This window comes from Brachypodium distachyon, chromosome 3 (assembly GCF_000005505.3).
Source record: "Brachypodium distachyon strain Bd21 chromosome 3, Brachypodium_distachyon_v3.0, whole genome shotgun sequence".
Taxonomy (NCBI): domain Eukaryota; kingdom Viridiplantae; phylum Streptophyta; class Magnoliopsida; order Poales; family Poaceae; genus Brachypodium; species Brachypodium distachyon.
The window spans coordinates 40030220-40055844 of record NC_016133.3 but is presented as its reverse complement, the minus strand read 5'-3'; the positions used below and the strand labels follow the sequence as shown (position 1 = coordinate 40055844).

Genomic DNA, 25625 nt, shown 5'->3' with positions numbered 1-25625 from the left:
ATACTATATTCTTTTTTACATGAGTCCAACTAAATATGGCGAGGGAGTGAGCCTAGCTCACTTGGTTGGGGAAGTGAATGTTCAATCCCAACACTTAGGTTTAAATTCTCGCGGATGTGAATTTAAGTTTCTGTTTATACTGTAGGGGTCTCTTTACAGTTTTCTTAAAAACAATAGTTCATGGAAACAATTTTTGCAGCAAGACTACCTGGAGGGCTGTTACATCTTGAAAATCGGGAGAAAAATCAAATTACGTTAACTCTTGTGGTTAGGAATGCGTCTACCAAAATTTCGCATTTCTTAAAGTTTGAATCCTTAAATTAGGTAAGCACTGCCACAAATATAGAAATAAAGAATAAGAACTGCAATTTGCTCTCTTTTTCATTATGCGTATTGTTTTGAATTCTTTCTATTTGACGCCCGCGTACATCTCATGTTTTGACCGTGACAGGTCAAACATGGACACGGAGTAAAATACCCTGTCCCGTTCCGGAGGCACACACCAATCAGGGATCAGAATCAACTCCGGACACAGCCCGGTTTCGCGACATGTAAAACACACCAATGGCGTCCACCGAGGGTGAAGATTCCTACTCAAGAATCAAGAAAGGCACCAATGGCCTCTCTGCGGCGCCCTCTCGAAATCGAGGACGACATGGCGCAAAGACCGCCCAAGAAGGCGCGAGCCTCAGCAGCCCCAGCGTCAGCGTCGTCCTGGGCGGACCTCCCCCTGGACATCGCGGGCGACGTCCTTCGCCTCCTGCCGTGCTACGCCGACCGCATCTGCTTCGGCGCCGCATGCCGCTCCTGGCGCTCGTCCGCGCGGCAGCACCGCGCGGCCCCGCGCCTGCCGTGCCTCGCCTTCACAGACGGCGCCTTCCGCGGCTTCCCCGCGGACGCCCGGCCTTTCCGCCTGCCCGCGGCCGCCGGCCACCACAGCTCCTGCGGCGAGTGGCTCGTCTTCGAGTGCCACGACGGCGCCTACGCGCTGGCGGACCCGTTCTCACACGCCGCCATGCCGCGGCTCCCCCGCCTGCCCCGTGTCCACGTCCGTGCCGATCCCGTCGTGGCCGCGGCCGAGCGCGCTCTGCCGGACTGCAGGCACCCGTGGCGAGAGCAGGAGCGAGAGCCCGAGCCCGAGGCCGCGGCGCCCTTGTCCTTGCTCAAGCTCGTGGTCTGCTCGACGCGCCTCGTGGCCGCGGTCGTCGGCCAGGGGCGGCACGGCAAGCTCGCGCTGTGCCGGCCCGGGGCGCCGTCCTGGTCCATGAGCGGCGACGACGACCAATGGAGGCGGCTCAAAGACATGGCCTTTTACCAGGGCAAGCTGTACGTCGTCGACCACAACGAAGACCTCTTCGCCGTCACTGTAAAGGACGAAGGCGAGCCGCCGGCCCTGTCCCGTCTCGACCGCGTCGTGAAGGGACGCCCCACGCTTGCGGACACCCTCCGTCGCGTCACGCTTCTCTACCTGGCAGAGTCCGGCGGCGCGCTGCTGATGGTCGGCAGGGAGATCTTCCGTGCGCGTATGCGGCCAGGGAGGCTAGCACGGACAGCCCCAATTGACGAGCACTTCACCGTGTTCAGGGCCGGCTTCCGCTCGTCGAGGTGGAAGAAGGTGCGCACCATCGGCGACGACCGAGCTCTGTTCCTGGGGCGGTGGTGTTCCAGGGCCGTGCTGTTGCCGGAGGAGCACAGGCCGGAGTGGGGAGACCGCATCTTCTTCCTGCAAGACGGCACCGGCAACGAGTGGCCCCACAAGTCGCTGAGCTACTCTTTGAGCGTCTACCATATGCAACCACCAGGCTTTGACCAGTATGACTGGCCTGCTACTTGGCTTTTCCCTCGACAGGGAAAATTGCTAGCACCTCCGTTTTAAATCATCTTGTATTTTTGCCCGGACCTTACAATTGAGCAGACGGAGTATCCGTACATTATGGACTGCGCTAGGCAATGGGCCTGATGTTCTCCCGCTCCACAAAGCAGCAGCGGCCAGGAGCCCGCGTACAGCGCAGCCCAGCTCCGGCCCAGCTCGAGCAGTAGGCTGTAGGCCTCATAGAAGTTTTCTTGAAACTACGGGCCTCTGTCGAAATATTACGTGGACAGATACATTTATATTTAGACAAATTTGAGACAATAATGTAGAATCGAAGGAAGTATTTTTAAAAAAATTTATGGTCCTCACTCAGTCACATCTACTCCGTACTAAACTTCTGAGGAAAGCTAAGAAATGATTGTTTGCTCTACCGACAGGCTGTCACTACATCTTGGGAAATTTCTTGCAGTATGTTTATGTTTAAGTAGTTTCCACCTGCAAACCCATGCAATTGCGTTCTAATATCACAGGTTTTAGGCAGGAAGACCGAAGACCGCGAGCCAGTAGTGTTGCAGTATGCGCGAGAAAAAAAAAGGGACATAAGAAATTTCTCAAACCATAAAATGAACAATTGCGCATCTGCATGTACTTCTATGTGTTGCTTCAATCCATGCACACAGCCACATGTTATGCCTCCATGAACTAAATCAAACGTGGACGGCCTTAAAAGAGAAAAATAAATATCGATTAGGAGTTTATGACAGCACGTTCTGATGCTGGAATCTGACGTAAATTGAAGTCAAGTACACGCAGAACCTGCTGCTCATATACTGTATCTGATCGATCGACCAGCTACGCAGGGTCGCAGGCATTCAGTGATGCGTATGGCGGCTACTGGCAGTAGTCCAGGCACAGATCCATCCCAGTGCACATACATATGTTGAGCCAGTAGTCTTGCACAATGCACATATATACAGATGACAGAAGACAGATCGATCCCAGTAATTCCCCAGTATCATTGAACGGTGTGCTAGCTGCCGGCTCTCTCTGGGCTGTTACAATAGTTTGCACAGTGCTACCGGCAGTCATGAGCAAAATTGTGACCCTCAACCCTCTTTAGTTCAATCAAATGAACTAAAATTTCAAAATGACATCATTTTTTGAAAAACTAGTTCATTTGTTTGAACTAAGGAGGGTCAACCGATCCGTGTTTCACCTGTGCATATATTTCATCGACTTTGGCGGTTTGCATGGGCAGTTCCTGCCATCATGCAGGCAGCACCGTCGATAGCAGGGCTGACACTCTGTATCTGTTTGGCCTTCTTCTCTATCTTCATTATTTTCGTAGTAAGACATACAGAGTGATCGATCCCAGTTTCACTGAGAAAAAAAGGTTCTTGGGGGAACGGCAAATCTGTACTAGCTGCTAGTTATATCTCAATTTGGCTCACACCTCCTTTTCTCATGCCAAACTGTCGAGGATGAGATTATATTGTCAGGCATGCATGCTTGCGTTCTTCAAAGAAAAATTAGCATCACGCTCATGGCTCACGCTTTAATTTGGACCCAGATGAGTTAATTCATGCACTGCTGCACTTTCGTTAATAACGTTGTACATATAGACACAACAGGCAAAACTCAACCACTTCATGCTTCCACGTTCCACGAGGGAAATCATGCTTGATGAGATCCGCAAACTTTTGTTGGCGACTTACCAGTCCATAGCGAGATGACAGTAATGATAATTAATCATGAACAAATCTTAGCCATTCTGAAACCTGAGCGGCCGGAGTGCAAACAATTGCTCAGCTAGGGCGGGGAAAAGATTAGGAATAGGAACAGATTAGGAAGAGGAAGTACCTATGCGCAGCTATGGCAGGGAAAAGAAACAGATTAGGAAGAGTAAGGAAGAGGAAGGAGACGCAATTGGAAAGAGAGAGGAGAGGCCGTCGCTTTGGTTTTCATGAGTAATAACTGCTGCTGCATGCAGCCTAGCAGTGAGGAGGAAAAATTTGGCTAAAAAACTCTCAACGACACTTAAACTGAAATAGATTAAAAACATAAGATGACATACTGAAAGGAACAGAGGGAGTAGCGGGTAATCTACTTGGGTCACGTGCCTGTCTCTTCTCTCCCTCCCTGGCTGCCTCGATCTCTTCTCTCTTTCCTTTCTCAGTTCCCTGCCCTGACCTACTCTCTTTCCTTGTCCCTCTCCAGCGCGGTGGCGCACCGGCCGGCAGCGGTGTGGTGCGGCGCAGAGGCAGACGGCGGCGCGCTGTCGCGGATGCAAGCAGCGGCGGCGGCGTGCGGTCGCGGAGGCAAGCAGCGGCGGGGCGGCACGGAGGCGGCGGCGTGCGGTCGCTGACGCAAGCGGCGGCGGGGCGGCACGGAGGCGGCGGCCTGCTGTCGCGGCCGCAAGCGGCGGGGGCCGATACGGAGGCGGCGGGGCAGCGCCCTATAGCGGAGGTACGGGGAGCATCGGCGGCCGCCCGCAGTAGTGTGGAGATGAACCGCTGGTGGAGTTCTCGACATCTGCCACTGATCTCTGAGACCATGCTCCTCGTGCCATCAAGCCATGCTGCAGGATGCCCAAGTTTTTGATCGATTTGTGGCATGTATTCTTGCTTGATCTTGTTTGCAGGAGTGCAGGTCCTTGTTATTGGCGTAGAGGTGAGGCCTGTGGTCCAGAAGATGACATCCCGGTCGGGCATTCCGTCGAACGGCTGTTGGGTGTCACGGAGGCGGCCATAGGACGTGAGAAGCACGTTGAGGTGGGCCGTCCTGATGGGCGGGCCCTGCGGCCGTTCGGGTTCCTTAGGGTTGCGAGACAGCGGAAGCAGGGGACGACGGAGAAGATCACGCGTGATAGAACGAAGGCGGAGCACATCCTGACCTAGAGGAGACGGCTGTCGCTCTCGACGATGACGCGGAAGAGTATTAGATCGACGACGACCTAAACGACGTCGGGGTGGATTGATGTTGCTTTGTTGTGTTGTGTTCTTTGTTGTGTTCTTTCATGTGTCCGTGAGACCGTGGCTCTTCTTGTCTTATACACTATGTAGTATAAACAAGATCTGGTAGATGTTTCATTCCTAGTTGGCATGTTATTTGGTCCTAATTGTCATATTGTTAGATCCTAGTCGCCACATGGTTCGGTCGTAATTGTCATGTTGTTCGGTCCTAATTGTCATGTGTTTGTCCTAGTTGCCATGTTAGTTACTAATTGCCATGTTTTTTCGTCGTAATTGCCCTGTTGTTTTGTATTAGTTGCCATGTTTTGTGGTCTTAGTTGTCATGTTGAGTACTACTAGTTGTCATGTTTTGTTTTTCCTAGTTGTCACGTTATTCGGTTTTAGTTGCCATGTTAATGACTACTAACTGCCATTTTTTTGTTCCTAATTGTCATGTTGGTGAGTCAAAATCGACATGTTATGCACTACCGGGTGCCATTTTCGTGTACTACCTAGTTGATATTTCGTTGGTTTACAGATGTGATGTCGTGTACTACCTAATTATTATGTTGTTTGATCTAGTTGCCACATCATTTGGTAAAAGTTGTCATGTTGTTCGGTTCTAAATGCCATGTTTTTGGTCCTACTTGACATGTTGTTCGGTCCTACTTTCCATATTTTAATCCTAGTTGTCATGTTTTTTGGTCCGAATTGCCATGTGGGTGATTACTAGCTGCCATATTTTTTGTCCTAACGGCATGTTGGTGACTACTAGTTGCCATATTTTTTATACTAGTTGCTATGTTCGTGACCGTTAGTTGCTAATGTTTTTCGGTTCTACTTGTCATGTTGGATGACTACTAGTTGTCATGTTGGTGCTAATTGACATGTTGTTCGGTCCTAGTTGCCATGTTAGTGACTAATAGTTGTCATTTAGTCGATCATATTTGTCATATTGTCCGGTGCTAATGGTCATGTTGTGGACTAATAGTTGCAACAATGCTTCTTGGTTCTATTTGTCATTTTTTTTACGGCTACTAGTTAGCATGTGTTTTTATCCTGCTTGCCATATTGTTCGCTTCTCTAGTTGTTATGTTGTTTACTAATAGTTGATAGTTTTTTTTTCCTAATTGACATGCTTACACCTAACCACAAATATCATAGTTTATCCGGCAAGTAAGTTCAATTAAACTGACAAATATGGCTCCTGATACGTGCAAGTGACACTGCATTTTTGGATGATCAAAATTATATAACGTGAAAAATAAGTTCAATTTAGAGAAAATATTAAAACGAGTTTTTTTTTAGCTGAATATGTTTGACCAGCGCCCCGAAGCCATTTGTGCGCAGGAAGAGGCACCTCACAGTGCTGAGCTGGGCTGTCTTCGAGCTGGGCTAGATTCGTGAGTTGCTGGGCTGGATTCGCAAATTTATGGGCTGGGGTGCGTGTGGAGCTGGGCGGAGGCAGCAAACGCGCGCGGACGGGAACGCGTGCGCGGGCGAGCGAGCCGAGAGCGGACGGAGACGCGTGCGCGGGCGCCGCTGCGGCTGGTTACCTGGGGCACGCCGCTCCGTAGTCTAGTCCAACAATTAGTAGGACATTCAGGAGTACTCAACTACTCACTCCATCAGAATTTATAAGTCCCACGCTAAAATCCGCAAAGACTGCAGTATCTGCAAAGACTCTTCTGTCAGCTAGCTTGCGTAGCCAATGCACCAACTAGTTAATGAACTTGTTTTTATATATTTGTGCTGGCTATCTAGCTAATTAGGCTTGCGGAAAATTAATCAAAGCTCTTTCGATCATGAAGGGACTATTAAACACATAGTACACACGTATGTTATACAAATGCTTTATGATTTCAAACCTACTGTAAAGGGTTTCCTCTAGACCTTTTCATAATGATGGATGATATGATTATTCTGCTGCTACATCAGCTGCTACGGTCTTTTTAAGGAACTAGATGATGACCCGCGCGTTGCCGCGGAACCGTGTGTTAATACAAATGCATAAATATAAAGTGTTCTTGTTTTACATTTAAAACTTTAAAATTAACTAAACCTAATGGAAAAAATATAAAGTGTTCTTGTTTTACATTTAAAACAATAAAATTTAGGAAGTACTCCCTCCGATCCTAAATTGTTGTCGAAATATTGCATGTATCTAGACGCCTTTTAAGAATAGATACATCCATATTTGGGCAAATTTGAGTCAAGAATTTAGAATTAGAAGGAGTACGTGACAAAATGATGTATATAAAGGGAACAATTTTTAAAAAAGGAAGACATGATTAAATTGATGTCACGGTTGGAATTGATAGATTAATGAAAAAAATACAAATGAATACATGCATGGCTTGAAAAAATGTCATGCATGATTTGATGAGGTGGCATGGTTTCCATGACAAAATTATGTATAAAGAGAGATAAATTTTTCCCAAAATATTAATACTCCCTTAGTTCTGAAATAGAGGCTTATTTCAGGACGGAGCGATGAGGTGACATATGTTTGAATTGATAACTAAATGCATAAATTGTAAATGAATACATGCATGGTTTGAAAAATATACAAATCCACGTCAATTATTTCAGGATGAAGTGAGTACATGAAATAATTGATGAGGTAACATGTTTGAATTGATAATTAAATGCAAAAATTGTAAATGAATACATGCATGGCTTGAAAAAAAGAAAGTCATGCATGACTTGATGAGGTGGCATGGTTTGCATGGCAAAGTGGTGGGCCTGATGATGTGCCATGTTTGCATGTTGAGAGAAATAGGTAGTGAGAAGTTCCTACTTAGATATAGAAGATATGCAATTATTGAAGAACAGCTAGCTTTCCAGCCTTTTCCTCCTGACAGTGAGATTGCAGTTTTTGTTGGAATGCATAAGCCAGTTAAATTATAGTATAACCCGTGCGTAAAGATGCTTAATTTCATGTTTTTATATAATGGAAACAAATGTCGCATTTAGTTTCCACAATATGTAGAGACGTAGAAAATGAAGAAGATAGAGATCGATAAAAGAAGGAGTGTGGCCTGCAGCAAAATTCAGATATGAGGTTTCGAAACAATGTTCATACATCTTACATAACCACGCATATATATTGATCGTTCATACATTTTAACCTGGTGGTCCCATCTTTCTAACAGCCAGAGGAACAGCTTAAGGTCATTTTGCTCCCTTTAAACAAAGCAGAAGCTATAAGGTTTTCAATAGTCAAGGTCAAGCAGTGCTCTATATTTCGATCTCCTCAAATGCAAGGTTATAGACTTACCCCTAGACTTAATACAGTAGCATGTTCGGAAAGCAAAAGTTCTAAATGAAACAATTTGATCCATGCATTCTGGAACCAAGAAATATTGTGTCCAGTGTTCCAATCCAATGAGGCCTTAGTTGAAATATGATGTTTTAAAGAAAACATGAATAGCTGGTTGAGTTCGGTCAGGTACCCATCTTAATGGTTGATGACCAACTTATATACAAGCAGTAGGACTAGGGAATGGTCCAAAGGAACTGGCATGCATGCACATACAATGTGCATGTTGCATCGATGTTGTGTTAAATGCTAGTACTATTTGAGTGCATACTGCATATATACTGAATATAATATACAGGATATGCTCCAGCCCCAACAAGACCATCTTCCAATTTTTTTAAGGGCAGTTATGACTATGCATTTGGGTAGCTGTGATCGGAAACAAATTAATCTGATAGTAAATATATCCATATGAATTTTGAATTTCAAATACTGGGGTTAAATTAATTTGCAAACAAATATAACCTGGCTATTCAACCCAAGATTCTGATCTGAAATTAGAAGCTAACAATAAATTAAATCCCAGTACCTATTCTTCAGATATGTTGTTTTTATAAGAAATCGAAAACTTTGAAGAAGGAAATTAAGATGTACGTACGCATGTATCGGTCAATGTTTGTCAATACTGGTGTGGAGGCATGCAACCACTTAGTTTCCGCATTGATAGACAAATCTCGAAGGCATGCAAAGTGTCCGGTTGTGGACAAGTCGAACGACCAATTCTAAAAGAGTCGGGAAGAAGCATAACTGTCAATACTGAAAGTAGCAAAAGGATAAGAATTTGGAGAAATGGGACCAAGACACATAACATTTCCTTTCAGACAAGGACGTCGTCCTACTAAAAGTACTACTGGAATTTACTAGCTAGACAGAAAAAGGTAGCCACTTAAACGTCATGTCGTATTCCATTTAGGATGAAAGGAAAGTAACTAAGGATTCAGGGCTTTCAGAAATGAGAACACAGAAGTAATCTAGAATTAAATAGCCAAAAGCGTGCTAAAAGGCCAGATCTTCCAGTAAGCCATCTGCAACAATTCACAAGCTAGTGCGCATAGACGCGCCGGGAGCATGATTGGTAATTTGGTATTAGCCTCTGACCGTAGCAAATCCAAACATGAGACAGGGAACAGAAAAAAAAAATGCCTTTTTGTTTTGTAAGAAACAATCATGCTGAGGCAGGCTGACACAGCGAGAGCATCATTTCCCAAGTCCCAACACCCTACAAGCTCAGATCCAGACTCACATTCTCTTTACGCTCCGGCTGGAGCACGCGGCGCCGCTCGTGCGGCGAAGCTGACGACGACGAGGAGGAGGAGGTCGACGGCGCCGAGAACGACGTCGATCCGACAGGCCGTCCCACCACAATCACCGGCTCCTGATCTCCTCCGGCCAACGACATAGTACTAGTAGTATTCCCCGGCGCCGGCGGCAGTTCTTGACGTCGCGCGGCGGCGGCCAGCTGCATCGTCGTCCCCACGGTTGGGACAGCACGCCAGCCAAGCCCTGTAGGAGCCACCGGGCTGCCGTTGATGGGCTGCGAGATGGACCCAGGCCCGCTGTAGTAGGACGAGGCCGACCTGGCGGCGGCGCCGGCCCACGACGGGTAGTGCGGCGGCGGCACGGGCGAGAAGCGGTGGTGGTACGCCGCGGTGTCCGAGAGCGCGTGGTAGTAGTGGGCGTGGCCGTGGCGGTGGTGCATGGCCATGGCGGAGTGGAACTGGGCGCGCTTGGCGTGCTGCCGCTCCCGCTTGTGCGCGTTCTGGTGTCCCCCCAGCGCCTGCGACGTCGGGAAGTTCCGGCAGCAGTAGTGGCACTCGAACTTCCTGCCGCCTGCACCCGCCGTTTGGGAGTGGGAATGGGAGGCCGCGTCTTCGTCATCAACGGCGGCGGCGGCTCTGTCTTTATCAGCTTCTTGCACGGCTGCTACTTCGCGCCGGGATGCCGCGGCAGCAGCAGCTTCTGGCGGGACGTCGAACCCGAACAGCCGGATGGGAATTACCGGGCTAGAGGAGGAGCTCGACGGCGGCGGCGGCTTCTGGCCGCGTGCCGCCGGGCGGATGAACGGCAGCTGCGAGAACGAGTCGATGCCCCCATCAGGCTTGCCGCCGCGCGCGGCGTCTCTCTCGGCGGTGCCCATGGCCGGCCTCCTCAAATCTCGATAGTATATGGAGTCGATCGAGCAAGCTGCTAGCTAGGCGGGCGTAGAGTTAGGGTTTGATTGGGGAGATTAACGTAGTCGAGACGAGAAGCAGCCGCCGCTCCTGCTCGCGCGTGGAGGAGATTTTTGCTCATGGATTTGTGATGGGGAAACGGCGGGGGGTAAGGTTATTGGAGAACGTAGTACTAGTACTGGACATGGGGCGAACGCAATGAGATGGATTGGAGCTGGGACTCGGGAAGAGGGGGTTTCATTTCACTTTGGTTGTGGAGGGGACGACGTCGGTCTGATTGGGACTTGGGACCAGCTGTTTTTCTGGGGATGCAGGGTTGACAACGAAAGCTGTTTGTTTCTTGAGACTAGCTAGCCTCCGGCGTCAGTCTCGGTGTTTGGCCATATGTACTTTTGTGCATAGTAAAACTATGCCAGATGAGTCAATTTGCTCAATTCTAAATTAAGTGCCTCGTAGGGTTTGTAGTGCATAATTCTAAAGTGCTCGCAATCGTGTACGCTCTCAGTCTGGAAATACCTGTATATTTGAAGAATTAAAACAATAACAAGAATTTAAGAACCGATGAAGTACCGTTTAGCAAATCTGGCATGGTCTCCAATGTGATACTTTTGACCATCAATTTCTTTAAAAGTATGTTGCCTTAAAAAAACATAATGAAAATGTATCTTTCATGATAGATTTAGTGGCATCGATTTTGTTGTCAACTAGTGGTTAAGACTATTATTAAAATAATAATATTGTGTTTGTTTGATACTCACTCCGTTTTTCTACATATATAATGCTTTACTTTATTCTAAGTAGAACTTCTTAAATTTAATCAAGTTTATCGATCTATCAACATTTACAGCTCCAAACTAGTTTTATTAAATCTGTTATGATATATATCTTCATAGTATACTTACTTGATATTGTAGATGTTAGCACATTTTTATATAAATTTGATCAAATTTTAAGAAGATTTACTTAAAACAAAGCTAGAACATCTTATATTTAGAAACATATTTAGTATTAAATATGCGGTTAGTTTTTATTCTCGATCTATAAATTCGATAAAATTGACAAAGTTGACTTAATACAATCTCAAATGTATAGATGTATAAACATAAAAAAAATGAAGGAGTATAACTATAACATACTCTCTCCGTCCCGAATTAACTGACTTAATATCAATTCGGGACGGAGGGAGTACTAAAAATAAACTTGCAGACGTAACCTTTTCTTTTTAGTAAACCTGCAGACACGACTGACCGAGACAACATGGCAAAAGACACACACCCTATACGTTATACTGCTACTACTTCCGTTCTAAATATAAAAGATGTTCTAAATTTGTCCTAAGTCAAATTTCGTAAAGTTTCGTCAAGTTTATATAAAAAAATATGAACATCTACAATGATAGCTTTTTCTATGAATTTGGTGGTGAAACTTTAAAAAGTTTGAGTTCAACAAAGTTAGAACTTATCTTCTATATCTAAGTAGGAGAAAACCACTACATGATTTCTCTCAACATGCAAGCATGGCACATCATCAATCATTAATTTATTCACACCTATTTAGTGGAAAACTCATATTTTTTGCACATGCATGCATTATAGTTTCCATCAAGCTATCCCCACTAAATAAAAAATCTACAAATTCATTATATATTTTTAATTTTGAATACTCTGACGTTTTACTCAACTTTCACTTACATATGTTTACTAAAAATTATTAAGGCGAGGGAGGCAGGGAGCCGAGCCGACACGTCGCCGTCCGAGGCCGTACGTGCAGCCCTCGCAAAGCACCTAAAGTAGGCTGGTTCGCACAAAACCGCGCCGTGTCTTTTCCGTCCATTATCATCGATCCATCGGTCCTGAGTCCTGACTCCTCGTCGCGCATCGCACGCGCCCAATTCAAAAGCTATGTGTGTAAGGGAAGCGCGCGCCGTGTCATCCTGATCAGGGGCTCCGATCCAGCCCTGACGCCGACCCGTGCGCGTCCGCCCTCTCCAGCCAAGTCGCGTCGCTCTCCGCCGCGTCCCTCGCCATAAACCCGTGAGAGAAAGGGGAAACAGAAGGAAAAGGGATCCAAGACGAGGAGTTTGACGATAAGAGCGAGCGGGCCGGCCGGAGCGATCATCGGCCGCGCGTGGGGGAGACAGGGGACAGGGCCAGGGCGTCGTGGCGTGGTGAGGTCGCTGTCCCGATCGAGAGCTAGGCGCAGGCGCACGCCAGACGGGGTGCGTGGTCGATCAATCGCTGATGGCGGCGTACCGGAGCTGGCCGTGTCGTGGACAACGTGTGTAGACTGACTGACGTGACGACGTCGTTGATTGCTGAGTTTGTGATCCGTCAGCTGGATCATCGGCGTTTGGATTTGTACGTACTCTCATCCTCGATTGCTCGTTCCGGCTGCATGTTTCCGACTTCCGAGCTTGGACTAGGAGTAGTACGTTTGCTGCTCGCTCCTTTCCTTTTACAAAGGGTCTACACAGTCAGGCGCCGTACATGTAACTTTGCGCCGTCGTCGTCGTCCAAAAGTGTCGATATCTACTACCGCTGCATGCATGCTTCTAGCTCCTTTCTTCTTCTTCCCCTAAATTTCTCCGCTTTAGCGTACCCCGAGAGGTCCTTTCATTGGCTAGCTAGATTGTAGCCTTTTCACCGCTCGACAAAAGGCGCAATTCCTTTTCCCGGCTAGCTAGCAATTTCGATCTGGGGCAGAGAGAAGTCGTTAATTAAACACACAGCTACGAACTACTAGCTCGTTAGACTGCTCACGGTGGAGTAACTTAGGTAGTAACATAAGATGCCAACTAGACATTTTAGTGATATGACATGGTATTAAATGAAGAAAGAGAGGGAGATGATAACTAGATATGTTACCATAACATCACACAAATCAAAACAAGTTGAGTCTACAACCTAATAAATGAAACAATGCATGACACCACATATATGTTAGTACTCACTATGGAGATGATAACTTAGACTAGTAACATATACTCTATGTTACTTGCCACCGTGACCAGCCTTAGCGGCCGCACGGCGCCGTCGAGGGAGCATATATTCAGGCCTCGAGACTTGGCGACAGAGGTGCTATATAGCTGTTTCTTTCGCCGTTATATTGAGGGAGCATGCATGTGGATCGAACTCCTGCTCAATCTCAACTGTGGGGCATGCATGGCAGCTCCTGGCCTGCCCGTCCTATGCTTGCTTGACTAATTGATGCATCTGGCTAGCCGTGGCTTAATTTCTAGCATGGGACCATTGTTAATTAATGATTAGTACCGGAACACGTACGATTGCACTTCTAAAGCATGTGAACGTTAGTAATGCGCAACGCTAATCATGTACTGGTACGGCTGCTTGTCTTTGATATACAACAGTCTTCTTGGGACAAGTACTATATATGCCAGTAGTTAATTGCAGAACAGGGAGCTAAAGATCGAGTTTCAATTTGTTGTTTCCCACTAGGTGCTGTCAGCAGATGAACTAGAGCACATCCCAATGCATGTGACGAAACTCGATCAACACGCTAGCTGTCCCACTATATATGCAATAATTTGACCTGTATACAATAATGTTGTACTCCTACTTGGCCTACTCCTAACTTAATTCAATTGAAGTTCTTAAGCACATTCCGTAAAGCTTTGGCAGCAACGAGTACTGCTAGCCAAGAATGGCAGGAAGCGCAGAGGGACCAACTATTCGATTTGCTGCAGGTCTGCAGGAGCTCCGATCGGTATATGGCTCTCCTCTCTTGTGAGATCAATTATGCAAAGACGTATGGATGGCCTTAGCGGGGGGGGTGTACCGTGGAGTACGTATGCGTATGTGGTACCAAAGCGAGCCATCAAAGCTCCCAACGAATTCAGAGACCGGCGATTAGAACAGCTGAACGGGCACGTACAGCCTACTGTCAGGTGTCATTCGCGTCGTTCTGTGCTGCTGTCTGTGGCCAGACGAGGCAGACATCCCCAACTAGGCCGCAACATGCCATAAATAGACCAGGTTGTCACTGGCTCACTGCAGCCTCGCTTGCTCGCACAGAGACGATGGATCCATCGTACGCAGTGTGGGGCGCAGCTTGTTGTTTCGATCTGACTTTTCGATCAGTTAGCTAGCTTCGAGCTCTTTAATTAATTTCAAACCTGCCTTGATTCGAGATCTCTGTGTTGGATCCGCAATTAAGGACGACGGAGCCGGGGAGCCGATCGATGAGGTGATGAACGACGTAGGGAAAGCTAGCTAGATGATCGATCGGTGTAAGTCGCTGGGAACTTGGGAAGGAGGTTTCTGACGGTTATCGGTCAGGTTCAGCCGTTCAGGAGAGAATGCATGTCCCCGTGTGGTTTACATCTGGCTCGTTCTGGCCGGGCATGTAGTTGTTGTGTGATGGATGTGTTTTTCGGTTTTTTTATATCAAAGTTGTCTGATTTGATTTCTAGTTAGAGATAATTTAATTGCTCGACCGTTAGATTTGGTTAATGCTTTAAGATTCATTCAAAACAAACGATGGATGGATTGAGTTCGGATGGTGTCCAAATTTTGATGCAATGAATCTAATAAGCCGATTGAGATTTAAACTTTTTGCTCAAAGCAGACGCTCGAAAAATAACCACATCTTTTTTTCCGGAAAAGAAAGTGAAACACTCCAACCTCTGTATCATGTGATGCATGTTGCCGTGATAGTTTGCAGAAGGGAAAAAAATTTAGAAAAGGAAATTGAAAACCCTTAACGGCTTCTCAGGAAGCGATTTCTCGGTAGCCATGGCGCCCTTGCTGATCTCCACCCCAGAATACGAACTAGTGCTGATCAGTTTGATTTTTTTTTTTGTAAAAGTGCTTAATCATGTAAATTCCTCCGGGCCAGCCAGGCTGAAAATCGTGCGTCAGCCATAGTGCGAAGAACTCGAACTTTTTTTTCGTGAGAAATTGCGGGAATGTACTCGAACTGTTGTGTCTTGATTAAATTGATTGAGTACAACCCGTCCGGTACACTTGCGGTCATGGTGCTTTGTCTAACAATTATTGCAATAAACCAACTAGAAAAAGCACACAGTCAAATTGCTATGCTTTGCAATAGCTTTTTCATTATGCAGCTCTTGTATTTGCATAACATACTCAAAATGGATGGATTATTTTCCAGCATTTCAGATTCTAAACACAAGATTCTTTGAATACTAATCACTAAAAGCGCAGTCATTAATGGGTTTCCAATCATTAATAATATGTTGCTGTACCGGACCTTTTCCCTGCCCGCATCCCGTCAGCTGCCGAGACATATGGGCTCGACAGTGCGTGCTTGTCATTTCCGGAGTAAGAGGCTTTGAAAGTTTCTCAGAAATAAGTTGTAGGTCTTATTAGGTACAGAGATGGGTTATTAGGTATAGAGATGGGTTGGTGTGAGTTTTGATGTGCGTGAGTGCAGAGTATGTGCATGTGCGTCTGAAGAGGTAATGCAACTTGTTTCTAAAAAAATGTCAGCCCGTTTATCCCGCGTAGCTTGCCAGCGGTCAGATAAACGAAAGATTGCCACTTGCAGATACATCTAAATTCTATTCTTTTCTACAGTATAAACGCATGCCCACAAGTCGATTGAACAAATCAAAATGTACTGCAGAAGTAACAAAATTGATACGATCGATACGAAACTACATAGTTACAATTCTTTTGAAAGGATCACTCTCCTCCGTAACATCAATAACCAAAAGCATCAACTTCTCTCAATTACTTGTACACTGCAAGCCTTGTTCATGCTCCTCTCCTCTTCTTCCAGGAAAATGAAACTTCACAAGTCCATATTAAACAATGTTAAGCAGTCCTTTAGTAGCAGCACACTGGAGAACGTAGTGGAGAGCATATATATGTAATTCAACACATCAGAAGGTCACAAATTAAAGAAGAATAACTGGAAAAAAACTCCCGTCAAGAAAAAGAGCTGCAGCAGCTTGTCATTTTGCAATTAAAAGGAATGAAATGGATTAATAATTAATTAAGAAACTCCAACGTACCAAGTTTAGAGAAGAGCTGAAAAGGATGCCACACTCAAAACTGATTTAATAAGGACACAAGGCGTGTTACACAGATTAAACTCATCCTGAAACATTGCCGGCACCAAAGATCCATCGCTAGGAAAAAAAGATTTAAACACTGAAACTAACACATCAGATTTTACATCTTTATTAGAAAAATATCACGAGCATAGTATTTTTTTGTGTATTATAATAGTGCTAGACTACAGTGCATATCATCATTATATCGTCGACCAGAAAAGTGGAGGAGCAGAGCAAGGCCGTGATGGCAAAAATCCAGAAAGAACAACAACAAAGTTTCCCTGAGATTAAGAATAAGAACCAAATTCAGGATGCAGTCGGGGAGGGTTTTGCTTAACCCATCTGTTGCCCTCACTGTATTCATGAAATAAATTCCCCAAGCTTGCCCTCCCCATAATTACCCACCCACTGAGTACTTGGGAAAATCAGGAAAAAGCTAATAACAAACAACAACCAAACTCCAAAACAACTCGAGACATCAGAGATCGAGTAACATCACAGGCAACCAAACAGCAATCCCTCATCGTCAGAGGCAGTGGAGGAGAGCACACACACTTGAACCCGTTGGGGAGCTCCTTGCTGCAGGTTCTAGCGCCGAGAACGCTCTCCTTTGCTGCGATGCAGACTCACGTTGCCACTTCCGCCGCGGCAAGCCCGGACAAGAGCACGCAGCAGTCGCTCCCTATCAACTGCGAGCCGGCTTGGGCGCCCAGGAGGCCGAGCACGGCGGCGCACGCGGAGAACTTGATGCTGCTGTCCCACGGGCAGGGGCAGAACGGGTTCAGCGGCCGGGAACGCATTGATGGAGAGCATCGCCGCGGCCAGGAGGAGGAGAAGGGCCGCGAACCTCCGTGGCCGCCTCCCGCAACCGTGCCTCGTCGGCGCCTCGACGGTGGGCCGCCGCTCAGTCGCCCTATGAGATCGGGGAAGAGATGCCTAACGACATCTTGAAATCAAATCCGCCGCCGCTGCCTCCTTCTGCAACCGCGAGAGCCTCCGTCGTCGCCTCCCTCCGTCGCCACCGCCTCCCACACAACCGCGAAATTAGGCGCCACCGCCTACCTCCACTCAAGTCCCCGCCGCCACCACGCGAGCTACAGCCGTCGCCCTCCTATAGAGCCACCGCCACCGCTACTCCGCACGAGCCGCCGAGCCCACACATGCAGCAACACCCAATCGATCTCAACGGCCGCACCACGTCGTCGAAAGAGGAAAAAACAGATCGAAAGCTCTAATCAACCTGTCAACCACACACCAACAAACAACCACACGGAAAAGCCAGACGCCGGCGAGAAGAAAGGAAACAGATGAGATCAACACCGAGGGAGAGCCGACGAATCAAAAACAACATCCACCAGGTCTCTATATATACAGCCCAAGAAGAAGCCGCCAGAACAAACACCCACAAACCCATAACTGCCAGCGAACTAACTCCAGAGTACTCCAGAAAACTCTGCACACGATCCACGCAACCTCGCTTTAGAAAGCACCATGACAACGCATGAAAGGAGGAACACGCGTCAGGCTGCATGCATGGCCACCACAACATGCAAACCACCGAGAAACCCATTCCCCCTAACCGCCAGCGCATGTAAACCCTGACGGTGGCCCTTGAACAGCGACACCGGCCCACAAGCAGCGACAAGAAAACACTCACAATTGGTATAAACGACCAAACTACCTCGCCAAAAAATTCGCCCAGATCGAGCAAAACCGCAGCTGCGCAGTCGTGGAGCTCTGAGAGCTCGAATAACCCATCGGCCTTAGGAGATGTATCTTATGTCACTACTACAGAAATCTACATTAGTAACAGACGAAAAAGTACATTAGTAACGGGCCCGGGCCCGTCACTAACTTCCTGTCACTAATGTACGGGCAACAACACCACGACCGACACTAAAAACATTTTCACGATTTAAAAAAAAGCACCCACTTTCACAGGCACCCCCCGTTCCAATCGCCAGTCGGAACGAGAATTCATAGAATGAAAAAAGCATCCGTTCCCGTCGCCAGAATGAGAATTCATACGGTCAAAAAAAATCATAGAAGCAGATCCAAACTAATGAAAATGAACCTAAAACTAAAACAGATCCGACGATGACGAGCTCCTCCTCTCCTCTCCAACGACGAGCAGCTCCTCCTCCTCTCCTCTCCTCTCCGATGAGCTCCTCCTCTCAGAGTAAACCAAATAGAAAGCGAGTTAGAGGGAGAAATCCGAGAGAGGGAGAGAGAAATCAGAGAGAGGGAGAGACTAACCGAGAGAGGAGAGGGGGAACCAGTGGCTCGCCTGGTCGGGGGAACCAGATCCGGCGGAGATGGCCACCACGACACCTGCGAGGGAGAGAGTTAGAGAGGGAAAGTTAGAGAGAAGGAGAGAGGAAGAGAGAACTTACCATGAGAGGTGGTGTGGCGGCCGGTGGTGCTCTCCTCGGATCCATGGGCAGGGAGGCGGATCCGGTGGTGCCTCCTCGGATCCATGGCCGGCATGATGTAGGATGGCGGGGGAGGAGAGACGAGGGAGAGGAGGGAGCTCGGGCGCCGCCGCTCGGGTGAGACGAGGGAGAGGAGGGAGTTCGCCAGGGGGAGAGATGGGGAGAGGGAGCTCGCGGCCAGTGGAGAAGAGAAGGGGGGGAGGGCGCTCGGGCCAGTGAGAAGAGAAGGGGGAGGTGGGGCGCTCGGGCCAGTGGAGAGAAGAGAATGGGGAGAAGGGGCGCTCGGGCTAGAGAGAGGGAGAGAAGCGGCTGAGAGGAGGAGGGGAATGAAGTCTAGGGTTTGGGGACTTGTTATATAGGATGGACAGTTTGGGCCGCAAATGGGTTGGGACCAAGCCGCATAAGTGGTCATCAGTGGTGGGCACAGATGTAAAGCCCGGCGTTTTTGTGATTTTTACAATTTTTCATACGTGATCATCAGTGGCGGGCTCTCCGTACCCGTTACTGATTAGAGTTCATCAGTGACGGGCGCGCGAGGCCCGTCACTGATGAGGGGTCATCATTGACCAAGCCCGTCACTAATGAACCATCATCAGTGACGGGTTTTTTCCGCCCGCCACTGATGACCTGACGAGCCCGTCACTGATGAGCCGTCACCTATGATGTGTTTTGTGGTAGCGTGTGTAGCTCTAGGTAGCACACTCTTGTTTGTTTTAGATCTCTGCGTACTGCATATGCACCGTTCGAGAGACATGTACGTGCAGGCCAGTATAACGTCCCCCCCTGTAGAGTACGTGCAGAGACCACCGCGCGCACGACAGTACGTACGTTATATACAGTACCATCTTTGCCGTAGCTCCCATAGGATACGTAGTACTGCGCCTAGATGATGCTATGCTAGGCAGAGGAGAGGGTTCACATGAACAATGCAGCTGCTATAACTCCTCTCCGGCCGGGCTCCGGCTGTTTCTCCCCACTCGTGGATGCATGGTCCCTAAATAAGTACGTCGTCCTTCTTCTGTGCATGCATGCATATCATGCCGGCTGGCCGGTACACAGTGCAGTACGTGATTTCCCCGATGATATGACGCACCGTACAAGTCCTTGGAACAGTCGTCATGCATGCATGGGGCTTTGAATTGAAACGCAGCACAATCAGCGCGCTTGTGTTTAATTCCCTAAAAAACTTTCTTGTGTACTGTTATGGGGGATTGGGGTGATGGTTTAGTGCCACTGTCAGACGTTAACCGTAGCAGCGGTCAGAGAGGACATTTTGGACACAAAGTAATGATAGCTGTCTATCGTTGTGATGTTTACTAAGTACTGTACTTGATTTCTCACCAGTTAATTAATTTCTTGGTAGCTAGATCGATCGGTCAGTCATGTTATACTCCCCATAGCTTAGCTAGAGTACCCATGTGCATTGATCGATCGTGTTTAATTGACACTTTAACGTCTTCACCATCGATCGAACGTTTGCAGTGCACACGTAGCCACGTACGTACGTATATCCAGCTTGTCAATGTCTGAGAGACTGATGATAATATGAACCCTAACCCTTGACTTATTTGATCGATACACTAGCCCCGAATCAAGGCGGCGAAGGAGTTAAAAGTGATTCGGGCATCCACAACGTACGGGCACACAATGCGCTGTGCGACACACCGGTCGGCCAGGCCGGGATGATTGATAGATCGAGTTCACCAACTAACCTTCCGGAACTGGCGCATGCTGAATGGATTCCGGCCAGTGCTCGTTTATGTCAAAATAAGAAAGAAAGAAACACTCGTTTGCTGCTGAATGGATTTTTCATTTGCTAGCTGAGCTTAATTAGCCTTGATTGGTGGAAAAGCGAAGCTAGCTACATGGTGTTGCGGGCCTGGTTCTCTTAATTTGGGCCAAGCTTTCAGTGTTAAACAGTCAGCGTCACTGCAACCATGTGTTGTTTTCCTAAGAAGACGACGGTTGAACCAAAACAACGCCCTAGTAAAATTTTGTCAGCCCGACGCTGGCCTCTTGTTTGTACAGTAGTATACTCTATCGTACTGTACTGCCATCCATGTACGTAGTGGAGGAATTAATGTCTACTTAGATGAACAACGGTACGGACTACATAGAAAGCGAAGAGGTAATTAAACTCGATCGATCCAAGCCATGAATGATGGATGAAACACGGTCAGACAACCACTTGCCTGCATTTACATGCACGACGACGGCCCACTCCCTCACCGTCTGTGACGCATCTTGCAAACCCAGCAGGCCAGGCCCTCGATTACCCGCTTTGCTAGCCCTGGGACCAGCTGGACTGGGGTCTGGGCCTGGGGTGGTGGGGTTGAGGCCCCTTTACCAACACTTCGCTGGCTACTTGAAGAGGCCGTGACAAACTGACGCACATGCAGCATGCGCTCTGTTCGGCTCGCCCCCGAGCTAATCCTGGCCTGTCCCCGGCCGTACGTGCTTTCCTGGCCTTCGCCCAATCGCCGATGCTCCGTGGGCATCATTACTGGGCCTCGCGCAACGGTGAGTGCCAAAGTGGGCCGTGCCCTGAGCCCGTGCCGGGGTCAGGAACTCGGGATTGAGCGGTTTAGGTGCGTTTTAGCTCACCTTTTCTTTTTCTTGTGTGTACCCGCATGCGCAGGTCGTCAGGGGTGGGTTGAGAATATACATTGCCATCAGGCTGGGCTATTTCAAAAAGCCCAAAAGCCCAGCGGGCTTGGCCCGGTTGTACCTGGTCCGGCACAAACTAATCGGGCCGGGCCGGGCCGGTCCGAGGCTGGCTTCATCCCGAGGTCCTCGAGTCGGCCCGGCACGAGCTGTTTATATACTGTATGTTTTAATTTTTTTAGTTTTTCTCAATTTGATCCATCTATCCTCAAAATTCTGGCCTAGCACAACAATTTTGGCCCATTCTAACCTTTTTTTAATTCTTTTCTTAGATGGACCTTATGCAGAGATGGGCTTCCTCAGACTCCCGCGGGGCCTTAACGGGCCCGGGCCGCCCGACCGGGTTTCGCGCCGTGCCTGGGCTGGGAGGATGCAGCCGGCCCCTCTATTATCGGGCTTCACCGGGCCTCGTCCGAGATAGGCCCGTTTAACATGTACCAGGTCGAAGCCAGGCCGGGCCGGCCCGTTTGGCCATCCATAGTTGAGAAGGTGGCCGGTGGTGTTCGTCGTCAGCTGGTGCGTGGGTGGACGTGGATGGTGGAGATTCACTAAAACTGAAAAAAAAGTCTCCACGCAGTAGTCACTCTCGTTTCTAAATCAGATTGATGGTTAAATTAAGAGTAAAATATATTTGCTGTTCTATTATTATTGATGATGAGGTGTCTAACTAGTAGTATAGTATTATAAAATATATATTTGTGTTTTACTGTTGTTATTTCAGTTGTCCGCAACATATCATAAACTCAATTGAGATGCTTCCACGCGGACACGTCGTATGGGGCCCATATAGGATAACCAAACACCTAAACATATGCAGAAACCGCTCGGTAAAGAGATCAATCTCATCCACGATTCCCCTTTCATCTTTTCCCCTCACCTATTCTACAAGGTGGCGATCGACTGGAAGGCGATCGATTGTGCTAGGGCTGCCGTGTCAGAGGGCCGAGTTGGATGGTTCTCCTGATAAGCTAAGCAGTGTACAACTTTGTTTGAGGGGAACCACAACAAACAAAGCCAACCTGCACCATAGTTTATAGATAAAGAAAGAAGTCTTGATTACAAAAGAACAAGCCCTTTATTTAAAAACTATATATGTATAAATATATCTATATTTACACTGAAGTTTTTCTTTGGAATTTTTTGAAAAATAAAGGGCTCCAAGGAGTCTGAGCTCCAAAATCCATTCTCAGACTATGGATGTATTCTACGATCGGCTTAAATTGCATTTACCTAATCTTTGTAGAGGAAAATGACTCACCCACGGGGCTACACAAAAGTTTCAGTGGATGCCATCAAAAGTTTTGAAAGCAGAAACTCTCTTGTCATATCCGGTTATCTACTAACAGCACACTTTAGGGCAACATTTATTACTTGGCTGACTGGTCTACATTATTTTTCCTGGAATGGAATCGAACGCAGCCTGCACTACTATTGACTAGTGCGTGGTCGCTCTCCATCCACCCTTGCAAATTAGGTCCAAGCAGGCAAGCACTGGTGATAGTTACGACTCTCTGTATCCTCCTTTGGCCAAATCTCTGCAACATGCAAGACGGAACTGTGTTTACTTGCACGGATTGTGTATAGTTTGATCGGGAAATTTAACAGATGAACGTTAACGCCCGTGCCTTGCGCAAGCGGCGATGTGTACAGGCAAGACGCACCGGAATAACGGCGAATTGGCAAGGAGGAAGGGGCCGCCATGTGGAGTAAGAAAGGGGGAGGGAAGGAAGATGAAGCAAAATACCTCCAATGCTTGTTTGGCATCGCTCCCTAAGACTATTGGACGGGTGCGGGTTGAGTGGGTAAGTAAGTTGCTTGATTACGTGAAGTGGTCAATCAAGCACGCATGCTTTACCCTCCAACCAAAGAAGCCGTCCTGACAACGGCTAGCTACACTGTCATCAGTAACTGTATATAAGTGACTGTCTATTTAAGCCCCATTGCAGTCCCTCGTCGACACTGCACAAGCTAGTGCATTTGGACGAATTATACCAACATCAAGAACAACAAACGCAAGTACTAACTGAGCCATGGGCACGTTCCTCGGGCACTTGGTCCCGGGCCTGGCCTTCGCGATCCTGGGAATATGGCATACGCTCAACACCATCAAGTCCTACAAGCTCAAGGGCGCCTCGGGCTTCCGCTCATCCACATGGTTCCCCTTCCCGTCGCCGATGCCGGCGTTGAAGCACCTGGAGCTCTACCTCCTGCTGGCCTTCTCCGCGCTCGCCATCGCCGACCAGCTGGTCGCCGGCCTGTTCCTTAATTACCCCGCGCCGCAGATCTCCCTCCAGCCGGACGCGCTCGAGCACTCCACCATGTACATCCACCTGGCCGTCTACGCTTCCGCCGCGCTCGCCGCGGACGTCTTCGTCTCCCCGCACGGCGACTTGGTGGCCGCGCTTGCGGCGTCCGTGTTCGGGCAGGAGCTGTTCCTGCTGCGGCTGCACTCGGCTGATCACTCCGGGCTCGAGGGGCATTACCACTGGCTCCTGCAGCTCGTGGTCACCGCGTCGCTCGTCGTGTCCTGCGCGTCCGTGGTGTTGCCCAGGAGCTTCGCGGTGGCCGTGGTGCGGGCAGCGTCGGTGCTGCTCCAGGGGGTCTGGTTCGTGGTGATGGGCTTCGTGCTGTGGTTCCCGGCCTTCGTGCCGGCCGGGTGCCGTGGCATGGAGACTGTGGAGGATGAGGGGAGCATGGCCATGGCCATGCGCAGCGCGGTGGCGTGCGACACGGAGGAGGCGGCGAGGAGGGCGGCGGCCATGGCGAACCTGCAGTTCAGCTGGGCGCTCGCGGCCGTGTGGGTCGTCACGGCGTGCCTGTGTTTCAGGGTGGACTGCCGGTCCATGGAGTACGTGCAGATCCAGACGCCGAGAGCCGACGGCCGTGCGCAGCTCGCCGGTTCTGACGGGGAATCGCCGCAGAAGCGCGTGTTCCCTGTCCTGGAGGACGTGTAGAAAATATATGGTGAGATGGCTTCAATCAATCAACTGGGCCGAGATTTAGTTGGGCCTCCAGATTCAGTGTCGCTTCATGCTGACGCTGTGTTGCTTGGGCTTTGTCGTTTGCGTCCGAATAAAACGAAGGCAACGCCATCGTTTTTTTTTTTACGAAACAACCATAAGAGGTTATTAAGGAGAAAGCGGGCGAAGACCCAAGAGCGCGAATTATTGAGAAAAACGGTACAAAACCTTAATACCAAGCAACCGCCTAACAAAGCTACCTACGAACAAACTGCAACCACCAAGACAAATCTCCGCCCACTCCAACGACGACAAGTAGGCAGCAAACTCTATTGTCAAAGAAGGTAGGCAGAGGTGTGCTTCTCCGACGATCGGATCAAGGAAGAGGCCGCCCCGACAGGCACAATTTGTATAAGGGAACCTCCTGCGTTTCTCAAGTCGACAACCCTGGCCAGGACAAGCACAATTTGTATAAGGGAACCTCCTGCGTTTCTCAAGTCGACAATCCTGGCCAGGACCAAGCTGGACTCGCCACTATAAGCATCTTCTGCCGCCAGATGAGGTCTCACAGGCAATGCCTCTAAGGAGGGCACGGTGTCCAAAAACGTTGTCATTGCCCGACCCAGATAAATTGAATCTTAAGTTTTCGCTCACAGACACCTCGACCGCAAAAGCAAAAGGTGGGTGCAAAAGGACTGCACAGCGACGCCTTAAACGACATCCACAGACAACACACCGCGGACAAAGGAGGAAAGCCACACAGAGAGACAAAGGGCTAGGACCTGCACCAGCACCGCTCCAAGACGCCGACGGAGGCCACCGAACGCCACGAAGCCCGACCGCCTGACGCACCAGATCTAGCCCACCGTAGGACCAGACCGAGCCGACGCTGCACGAATCCAGGCGCACCGGCCCAGATCCGGCCAACAAGCAGCAGCCCACAGTCGCCACGCCCCGGGGCGGCGCGGAAAACGCGCGCCCCCACCCCCACGCCGCGACCCAAATCTGCGCCCGCCGCCGCCTGGCCAACGCCCAAGCGCAGGCCGCTCCACCACCACCCGCGATGCCGGTCGGGAGCAGCAGTGCCCTCCCCGCATCCGGATCTCGCCAAGCCCGCACGGGAGCCACGCGGAACAAAGCCGCACGGGATCTTGGCCGGAGACGCGGATCGGGGACGTCGGAATTTTGGATCTTGAGGGGAGGATAGGCCACGGGCGCGAGGAGACTGGACCGCGCACGTCCCCGCCACCGCTGTCCATAGCACGGGGCTTCTCC

The 25625-nt window shown here is 48.8% G+C and overlaps 3 protein-coding genes across 3 annotated transcripts; 2 read left to right on the top strand and 1 right to left on the bottom strand.

Moving 5' to 3' along the window:
• The first annotated feature begins 413 nt into the window (after positions 1–413).
• LOC100827489 lies at positions 414–2143 on the top strand. Its single transcript, XM_024462157.1, has one exon. The coding sequence runs from the start codon at positions 617–619 to the stop codon at positions 1874–1876; it is 1260 nt and encodes a 419-aa protein (XP_024317925.1). The 5' UTR covers positions 414–616; the 3' UTR covers positions 1877–2143.
• Positions 2144–8876: 6733 nt separating this feature from the next.
• LOC100827175 (zinc finger protein 8) lies at positions 8877–10605 on the bottom strand. The gene has a single exon (XM_003572226.4). The coding sequence runs from the start codon at positions 10221–10223 to the stop codon at positions 9306–9308; it is 918 nt and encodes a 305-aa protein (XP_003572274.1). The 5' UTR covers positions 10224–10605; the 3' UTR covers positions 8877–9305.
• Positions 10606–23342: 12737 nt separating this feature from the next.
• LOC100826875 (transmembrane protein 45A) lies at positions 23343–24497 on the top strand. Its single transcript, XM_003572225.4, has one exon. The coding sequence runs from the start codon at positions 23421–23423 to the stop codon at positions 24342–24344; it is 924 nt and encodes a 307-aa protein (XP_003572273.1). The 5' UTR covers positions 23343–23420; the 3' UTR covers positions 24345–24497.
• Positions 24498–25625: the final 1128 nt, after the last annotated feature.

Bases quoted from the DNA above. Each gene is read 5' to 3' on its own strand.
- LOC100827489 (XM_024462157.1), top strand. From the start codon at position 617: ATGGCCTCTCTGCGGCGCCCTCTCGAAATCGAGGACGACATGGCGCAA.
- LOC100827175 (XM_003572226.4), bottom strand. From the start codon at position 10,223: ATGGGCACCGCCGAGAGAGACGCCGCGCGCGGCGGCAAGCCTGATGGG.
- LOC100826875 (XM_003572225.4), top strand. From the start codon at position 23,421: ATGGGCACGTTCCTCGGGCACTTGGTCCCGGGCCTGGCCTTCGCGATC.